General features: G+C 51.2%; 1 protein-coding gene across 1 annotated transcript; it reads right to left on the bottom strand.

Moving 5' to 3' along the window:
* Positions 1 to 239: 239 nt before the first annotated feature.
* LOC311226759 (uncharacterized protein) lies at positions 240 to 8,744 on the bottom strand (the record flags this gene model as incomplete). The annotated part of the gene is made up of 3 exons (XM_084312169.1): positions 240 to 5,365; positions 6,885 to 7,676; positions 8,696 to 8,744. 3 exons carry the CDS (start codon positions 8,742 to 8,744, stop codon positions 240 to 242), a joined length of 5,967 nt encoding a protein of 1,988 aa, XP_084168295.1.
* Positions 8,745 to 9,723: the final 979 nt, after the last annotated feature.

Raw genomic sequence — 9,723 nt, 5'->3', positions numbered from 1 at the left:
TTATAGATAATTCCCCAAATGGACTGCATTTTATTTAGGTTAAACATTTAAGTTAAACATTATATATATATATATATATATATATATATATATATATATATATATATATATATATATATATATATATATATATATATATATATATATATATATATATATATATATATATTTATTTATTTTTTTTACAGTCAATCAGTCTTCTCTTATAAATAGACTCATCATAAGCTCATCATACAATTCTATACAAAAGACCCGTCTCTATGGTTTAACGCCACCATCTCCTCTATCTTCTCAAACAATCCCTCTGTGAGAGCGCTATTTCTCTCGCTGGTCAGTAAATGATACCGGCCTCTGCATTTCTCTACGAGCCACACAAGATCCCCGTTCCTCAGGACATGCTGCTCGGCGCTCTCCCCTAAAGCCTCCCCCCACGTGAACAGCACCAGAGTGCGACGCCACATCTCTTCCCCGAGCAGACCCATGTGCTTCTCCACGGCTCTCCTGTACCTTTGTGTGAAGGTCAAGTAGGCCGGTATGACCAACAGGAGGACGTGGGGTCCCGGGTGAACCAGAGAAACGCTATCTAGGACGCTCTTCTCCTGTGACGCGTCGGTCGCATCCGCTCCGTTTCGCCACCTCAGCCCCGTCGGTTCGACGAGGCTGACGTGCCGTCCGGCTATTTGACCTCTCCACGGTGCGGAGGTGGACTCCCCGGCCCGCGCTGCCTCTCCGCCCAGAATGGTGACTGTTGTGGGGCACCGAGAGGACCCTGTCTCCCCTAACACCACCACCCTCAACTCTGACCCCGGCGAGTCTTTGATGTTTGCCGCTCTGTGGCCCTGACCTGAAGATAGTAACTTGACATCTCTGACAACCTTTGCGTCTTCCCTTCCCTTCCCCCCCTCTTTCTTCCCCTTCCTCTCCTCGGCTCCTCTCTCTTTTATCTTTTGTCCGACTTCCCCTCTCGTCCCCTCCCCCCCTACCTCCCCCAGTGTGTCAAACCAACAGTCGTTCCCGTCGGCAGACAGGGCCATTTCAACCCTCCTCTCCTCCCGCCTTGAGCCTCTGCTACGGTGTGATTCTTCTCCTCTCTCCTCTCCTCCCTCCCCCACACCCACCTCCTGGTACATGGCATGGGCGTCGTCCTCTCCTCCCTCCCCCACACCCACCTCCTGGTACATGGCATGGGCGTCGTCCTCTCCTCCCTCCCCCACACCCACCTCCTGGTACATGACCCCTGGGCCGTCGTCAAACACAGCCGTCGAGTCGTTGCGTAACCTCTTTCCATGGACTCCGTTGTTCGATGTCGGCCCGCTACCTTCGCCAACGTCCGCCTCACATTCTCCGCCGCATCGATCGCCGCCCGAACGTCTGCGTTGTGCCGCTTTTTCCTCGCTTCCACGACTGTGTTCTCTTTCGTATATCTCCGTCTCTCGCCGTTCGAGCAACTCCTGCCATTTCCTCAGCTTTCCCACTGTGTCCTTCGCACCTTTTTTCCTGCTCTGAAGCTCTTGTTGTAGTTTGGACAGCTCTTCACCCATTGCGCTTATTTCCCCCTGCTCGGACTTCATGTGCTCACTTTGCTTCTCCAACTCCATCCTCCAGTTGGACAACTCTTGCTCCCCGTGTCTCACATCACTCTCCCTGTCCTCCAACCCCTCCCCCCAGGCTCTGAGCTCCTTTATCTTCATTTGGATATCGTGGCCGTGTGTGATCAGTTCCTCCTGCTTAATTTCCATCACCTGCAGACAGTTCTCTAGCTCTCTTTCCTTTCTCTCAATATTTTGCTCCCGTCCCGAAAGATCATCTCTTTTATGCCTCGCGTCCCGCTCCATCTCCTTTCCCTGCCTCTGAATTATTTCAAGGTTCGTTTCCCGTCTCCTCACGTCTCGTTCCCTAGTTTCCAACGTTCCCTCTCTTTTCGCCACCTCCTCCTCTTTCGTCTCGAGTTCGAGCCCCTTGTTTCTCGACTGCTCTCGGACTCTCATCAGGTCTTGATCATGTGCTTCAATCACTCTCTCCCTTTTCGATACTTCCTTTTCACGCTCTCTCATCTCGTTCAGCAGCTCATTCTCTCTCTTTTTAATTTTCTCCATCTCTCCCCTCAGCATTTCATGTGCCTCTTTTAAAGTGGCGATCTCTCTGTCTCTCTCATTCACAAGGTTTTGGAGGCCAAATTCCCCGGTCTTCACTTGCTCTTCACGTCGACACGCCAGTTCTCTAACCTCTGCTTCTCTCCTTTCGACCTCAGCTCTGCCGGCTGCGTATTCCTCCTCGTCACGCTCCTCACACCTCCGTCGGAGATTGTCCATCTCAATCCTCATCTTCTCATTTGCCTCACGCAGGACGTCAACTGTCCTCCGGCTTTCTTCATATTCCCCTGTGACATCTGAAATGCGCCGTTTACTTTCTTCCTCCATTCGCTCCAGTCGGCGCAAAGCGATTTCCTTCTCCCTCGCGATGAACTCTGCATTCGCTTTCCTCCTCCCGATCTCCTCCTCGTATTCCCGTATCATGTTCGTCGTCTCTCTCTCCATCTTGCCGGTCAAGTTCTTCAGCTCTGCTTTTGTTTGCTCGATCGTTTGCCTCAGGCGGACGGCCTCTTTCTCGTTGTCTCCGTCTCTCCGCTTTAAGCCTCTGAGCTCCTTCTCTTTCTCTCGCAACGTCTCCACCGTTTCGCCGTCTTTCCGCCTCGCCTGCTCGGCGTGCCGCAGTTCCAGTTCAGCGGCAGCGGACGTTTTGTTCTCATCGTTTTCCCTCAGTTGCTTTATTTCTCTTAAATGGTCCGCGAGTCGCTCCCGCTCTCCCTCAATCTCTTTTTCTCTCTGTGTGACCAGTTGTTCTGTCTGGGTTATTTCTTGGGTTTTACTTTCAATAATCTCCATCAGTTTCTTGATCTCGTTTTCTCTCATTTCATCCCTTGTTCTCTGCCCGTCCCTCCACTCTGTCTCTCTGGCGTCAGCTCGCAGCTTGATCTCCTCCAGCTCGGCCTCCGCCTCTTGCAGTTTCCCCCCGGTTTCTTTTAAGCGCTGCTCAATCTCTCCCATCTCTCTGTCTTTGTCCCGCAGCCTCCGCCCGTCATCCACGTGGATGGTCTCCCTCTCCTCGCTCTCACGTAGCTTTTCCTCCGTTTCGCGGGCGTGCCGCCACTTCATCTCCTCCATCTCCTCTGCGCTCTCCCGCAGCCTCCGCGCTATCTCTCCTCTCGCGTTTAGATCGATGTTCTCTCTCTCCTCCCTTTCTCTCAGTTTTCCCTCCATCTGGTCCGCGTGTTGTCTCCACACCTCTACCTCCCGCAGTTTCTCCCCCAGCTCCCGCTCCAGATCCGTCCTGCAGTTCAGGTGAGTGTCTTCCCTCTCTCGTTCTTTCTCCCGCAGGCTTTTCATCTCTCTTTCCCTCTCTTCCAGTTTTTCCCCCACTTCCTCTATCTCTCTCTCCTTGTCTCGCAACTGCCGCTCCATCGCTTTCTTGCAGTCGGAGCGTGCGGCCTCCTGCTCCGCTTCCTTTTCCTTCAGCTTTGCCTCCGTTCGGTTCACGCACCGCCTCAGTTCTTCCGCCTCTCTCTGCGCTTCTCGCTGTGCATCCCTCATCTCTGCCTGGTGACGCAGTTTGGCCTTTTCCACACCTTCCTCCTTCTCCCTCAGTGCTCTCTCCATATCTTCCCGACACTGGACTCTCTTCTCCACGACCAGTCTTTCCATTTCGTTCAGTCTTCTTGCCGCCTCTTCCTCGCACCGTAGTCTCATCCCCTCCGCCTCTTCCTCTTTCTCTAGAAGTCTTGCCTCCATCTCTTTCCTGTGCCGTGATTCGATTTCCTCCACTTTCCTTTGGAGTTTTCCCTCCATTTCCTTCTCTTTCCCGCCGACCGCCGCCTCTGTCTCCTTGAGCGCCGTCTTCATCTCCTCCTCGCGTTGAACCTTCACAACCTCCATTTCTGCTTCTTTTTCACTGAGCCTTCCTTCCATCTCTTCTTTGAGCCGGCGAGTCACCTTGGCATTTTCTTCATCTGCTCTTGCGCGCTGTGAAAGAATGTCCCCGTAGCACCTATTTACCTCGCTCACGTCTGTCTGTAACGCGTCCACCGTTTTCATCAGCTCGGCCTTCTCTCTCTCTTCCCGCTCTATTCTCTCTGTTAAATTACTCACATCCCTCCTCCACTGCTGCTGCCTGCCTCTTATATCGTCCTCCCTCTGTTCTCGCTCTCCTTCTCTCTCTGTGATGACTCGCTCAAGGTCGAGTAGCTTCTGCTGCTGCTCGTCGATTCTCTCTTTTAGCTCTTCAATTTCTCTCTCTTTTATCTCCAGCTGGATGGCCCCCTCCTCTTGTTCTCTGCTTCTCTGATGCAGCGCTGCGACAATCCTGTCGTTTTCCGCGCTCACGTCCTGAATCTCTCGCTCTTTGTCCTCCGCGAACCACCTCATCCTCTCCTCCAGCTCGCCCACGTCGCTCTTCCTCTCGTTGCTCCTCCTCTCCTCCTCTTCCTCATTTTCCTCTCTCTCAACATTTGCCTTTCCGGGTGATTTCGGCTTCTTCCTCCTGTCGAAGAATCTACCGCTGATGCCCTTCACCTCCTTCTCCCTCATCTTCTTCAGCTCCGTCTCCTGACGAAGCATCTTGTTGCTGATCTCCTTCAGGCGTCGGTCGAACCTCTCGTTCTTCAGTCTGCTGAGGTCGCTGACCTCCTGGACCATGCCCGAGAAGGCCTCGCACCTGTTCCCCGACGCCATCTGCTCCACCTTCTCCAAGAGCTCCGTCACCTGTGCGGTGGCTCCACCTCCTCTTCCGATTCCACCACCACCCGCTCCTCCTCCGTCTCCATTGCTGACGACGTGGTACCTGCCCTGGCACTTCTCCATCAGCCACTGGAGGTCCCTGCCTCCGCTCCGGATGCGCTGCTCGATGCCCACCCCTTCCCTGAGCTGATCCCCGTGGGTGAACAGCAGGACGGTGTGCCTCCACACCCCTTCTCCCAGGAGCTCCAGGTGCTCCCTCACAGGGCCCACCTTCACCAGGGTGTCCACCCTCAGAGTCAGCAGGAGCGCGTGGGGCCCCGGAGGGCAGAGGGCCACGCTGCCCACCATCTCCCTCTTCACCCGCTCAGGTGTGGGTCCCGCGACCCCTCCCTCCCAGCCCGGGGCGTCCACCACCGTCACCAGCCTCGTGGCCACCTCCGCCTGCCGGCGGACACACTCCTCCGTCACGGTGCCGGTCTGGAAGAAGCCGGTGCCGCCCAGGATGGTGTTCCCAGTGGAGCTCTTCCCCGTCTCACGCTCGCCCAGGACCACCAGCCTCAGCTCCGGGAGACGTCGGGGGCCCCTGGAGAGCGACAGGTGGACATCTGCGTCTGAGACCAGAGAGCCGTCGCCTGGTGGGGAGAAACAAACAGACATGACACAAAAAGAGAAATAGGCATCTTTGGATAACTTTACAATTCTCATTTGTCTATCAAGGTGCAGTGATGTGGAATGATATAAAAATAAATCTAACAGAAACATGTTCCACTTTAAATACATTTAAAAGCTAGCTTAAAAAAGAACTACAGATCCTGTAGTCTTTAGTATCCTTGTGTATTTGTGAGTAGTTTTTTTTCCAACATTATAATTGTTGTATAATGGTGTTTAGTATCCTTGTGTATTTGTGAGTAGTTTTTTTTCCAACATTATAATTGTTGTATAATGCTGTATTGTATCTGTGTGTATGAGAGAGGGATGTGTGCATGTGTGTTTGCGCATAATGTGTGTGTGGGGGGGGGGGGGGGGGTTTCTGTGTAGTTATTCGATATAGGTTTAAGAGGGGGGGGGGGGGGTCGCTTATAAGCCCTTGGGCTTTTTGACCTTTCCTTTCTTTTACTTCTTTTATTCCAGAATGTATGTTTGTAAGTGCAAATAACAATAAACAAATAAACAAACTAAATTAGTTTATTATTCATATTTATCAGTATGTTAATATGTGTAACATCATCTAATGATGTGAATAGAGATGTACAGTATATGTATGGATTTCTTGATATTTACATGAACATATATGATATAGTGTTTTCATTATATTATACATTTTAGATAGATCCTAATAGAAATAGGATAAATGGCTCCTGTCTCTGATTCTTTGAGGAGATCTGCAAGAGATTTGCATAATGATGTGCAGCCTATACAGAGAGTAAATACAGAATAGCTCAAAATAGATCACTTTGGCTACGTTCACACTGCAAGCCTTAGTGCTCAATTCAGATTTATCGCTCAGATCAGATTGTTTTGTTTAGCTGTTCACAACATGGAGGAAGTTGATTTCACAGTTCATGGTTTAATTCATAAGTTGATGTGCAGTGGAGGCTAATTTGTGAGCAGATGATAGTGGGGCGAGGAGGAGGTGAAAGAGAGACACTTTGTCCTGAATTTCCACAAGGAGATCAATAAAGGAATATCTTATCTTATCTTATTTCTTCTTTCAATATGCTTTCAAACACAGAGCGGTTATGATACGCCCCCTCAAGTGTCACCCTGCAATACTCAAGGCACCTCACTGGCTCTCCCCACTGACATCCATCTGTCTCACATGATTGTATTCACGGAGCCGGCGCAGAATTGTGACTAATCTAATCTACACACTAATCTAGAGTGACGTAAAAGTTGCATGAATTCCGTTCAAACTGAGGTTGCATTATAAAAATAATAATGGATTTGTATCTGATTTAGCACCACATTATGAAAGTGGCCCAAATTAGAATTGAAAAGATTTGATTCCACGTGATTTGTGCTTTATGAAAAACACATATATGCGCACAAAAAAAAAGATGGGATTTGGGCCACTTTCGCCTGCTGCCTGAACGTAGCCTTTGAATTAAACAGAGTGCTGTGCGTGACGTAGACAGCGTGAGAGGAACCTACTGATGAGAGCAGCTCTGACGGCCCCGCTCTGCGCCTGCACCTCCAGCTGCCTCTGCCTCTTCCTCCTCTCCCTCGCCCTCCTCCTCCGGTCCTCCTCCAGGCCCAACAGAGCCACGTTGTCCACCTCCAGGTGTCCGCCTCCCTTCCCCCTCCTCCTCGCCTCCGCCGCCACCTCCTCCAACCTCCTCATCAGCTCCCTCACCTGTGACCCGTCCCCTTTGTTCCTGTTGTCCAGGACGTGGTACCTGTCCCCGCACCTCCGCAGGATGTCCCGGAGCCACGGCCCACCGGTCAGAACTCTCTGCTCGATGGGCACGAGGCCCAGCTCGTCCCCCCTGGTGAACAGCACCATGGTGTGGTCCCACACGCCTCCTCCGAGCGGCGCCAGTTGCTCCTCTATCTGACTGGCGTAGGCCTCCGTCACCGAGGCGCAGGACCGTACCACCAGGAGCACCACGTGGGGTCCGGGAGGGCAGAGGGAGACGCTGCGTGAGGTCTCCCGCCGCACCCAGTCGGGGGTGCTGTTGAGCGGGTAGTACCACTCCCAGCCGGGGGTGTCCACCACCGTGACGCGTCTCCCCGACACGTCCGCCCGCCTCTTCACGCACTCCTCCGTGGGCCTCCCGCTCTCCAGCCCCGCCTTTTCTCCCAGGATGGTGTTGCCTGCTGAGCTCTTCCCTGCCCCCTTCCGGCCCAGGAGGACAAGTCTAAGTTCTGGCATGGAGGAGGGGGGAGGAGGATCGCGTGGTGCGGCACTGTCCGGTGTCTCCATGGCGGCCTGTAGACCGGCGTCTGTGAAGAAAGGGAGGAGGACTTCCTCAGTGCACCGTACCGTGTACGCTGGACGACACAAAGACAGAGGCGTGGAAGTCATCGGTTATCTAGTTGTTTCTACTTAACCCTTTCACTGCCACACTACCAAAGGGTTAACCATTTCACTGCGACAATACAGAAGGATAACCCTTTCACCGCCACACGACAAAGGGTTAACCCTATCACTACCACAATACAGAAGATTAACCCTTTCACTACCACACTACAGACGGTCTGTAGTGTGGTAGTGAAAGGGTTAACCTTCTGTTGGGTGGTAGTGAAAGGGTTAAAACATTCCTCTTTCCAACCCTTTTAGGTGTTACCCCCCCCCCCCCTATTCAAATCTCAGAAGCCTATTCGCTTTCAACAGCCAGAAACCACCATGACATCATCATTAAAATGTTAATTTCTTCAGTTCCTAGTCTTACATTTGAGATTGTACACTTGAAAGAGTCAACCAGTGTTGTAGTCGAGTCACTAAATCTCGAGTCCGAGTCGAGTCTCGAGTCGAGTCTCGAGTCCCCACTACCCTAGTCCGAGTCTGAGTCCAAGTCATCAAGGTTGAGTCCACTCCACTCTGGCAGTCAATGTAAAAAAAAATGCCTACATTAAACATAAATGACATAGCGGTCACCATTTCAAAGGGAGTTTATTTACAAAAAAATAACTGTATTTATCAATTAACAAGTCCGAGTCCTCGTCTGCACCTTCCGAGTCTGAATGCAGTCAATGCTCGAGTCCAAGTCCAAGTCCGAGTCATCAGTCCTGAAAAACAGTGCAGGACTTGAGTACTGCAACACTGGGGCCAATGTTCTCTTTTGAACAAATCCCTATACTGTTTGCAATTACAGACTGGGATATATGCATACTACTCAGTTTTACCTCACGTTTTACCAAATACAAACACATAGGACACCTTTCTTAAGTATGTATGCATCAGAGTGATCGTGTACACGCCAGTGTGTCACGTAAGATGTGAACAAATGCAATGAACTCACCGGTGTTTGAGTCTGTGACTGAGTGGCTGCTTTCGCTCTTTGCCTCCATCTCAACTCGTCTCGTCACCTCCTACTCCGCGCGTCCTTCCTCTTCCTCTTCCTCTTTTCGGGGTGCACTATCTCGACTTCAACGCGCCTTTCTTCATTGTCCCTTGCACAATAGAGCGGAAGCGGGCTCGTAATTCACCTACAGTGGCGATTCTGTGCCTCAATTCACCGCACAGTCGACGCAACGTGGAATGTGGAACACCAGCCGCGTCATGTGATCAACCTGTGGTTTTTCTTCAGAAGTACTAGGCAGGAAGTTGGCACTGGTACTTTGCGTCGTCACGCACACGCACACACACACACACACACACACACACACACACACACACACACACACACACACACACACACACACACACACACACACACACACACACACACACACACACGCACACACACACATGCACACACATACTGTACTTACACATACACACACACACACAAGCACACAAACACACAGGCACACACAAACTCAGTCAAGCAAGGTGTCAGTGGTCAAAGTGGCTGCGATGCTGGGTGAGCTTAAAATCAAGAAGGCCACAGGTGTAGATGGCATCAGTGCCAGGTTTCTGAGGGATGCAGCCGGAGTTATAGCTCCATCAGTAACCCATATTATTAACCTCTCCCTGGACCTAGGCAAGGTACCCACCGACTTCAAGAATGCCAAAGTCATCCCTATATATAAAACGGGAGCAAATCTGACCCCAGCAATTATAGACCAGTCTCAATTTTAAGTGTGTTATCCAAAGTCCTAGAGAAGCTAGTCCATGAAGTCCAGGAATATGCAAGCAGCCATGACCTCCTGTACGATCTCCAATCCGGCTTTAGGAGGTCCTACTCTACTGAAACATGTCTTCTTTATCTTACAGACAGTATCAGGAGGGAGATAGATTCAGGTAAGCTGTGTGGGCTAGTTCTTCTAGACCTACAGAAGGCCTTCGACACAGTGAACCATGACCTACTGCTCTCCAAGCTTAAGG

The sequence above is a fragment of the Notolepis coatsorum genome (genome assembly GCF_963971535.1).
Source record: "Notolepis coatsorum genome assembly, chromosome: 4".
Lineage (NCBI taxonomy): Eukaryota > Metazoa > Chordata > Actinopteri > Aulopiformes > Paralepididae > Notolepis > Notolepis coatsorum.
This window is presented reverse-complemented; position numbering and strand designations above follow the sequence as displayed.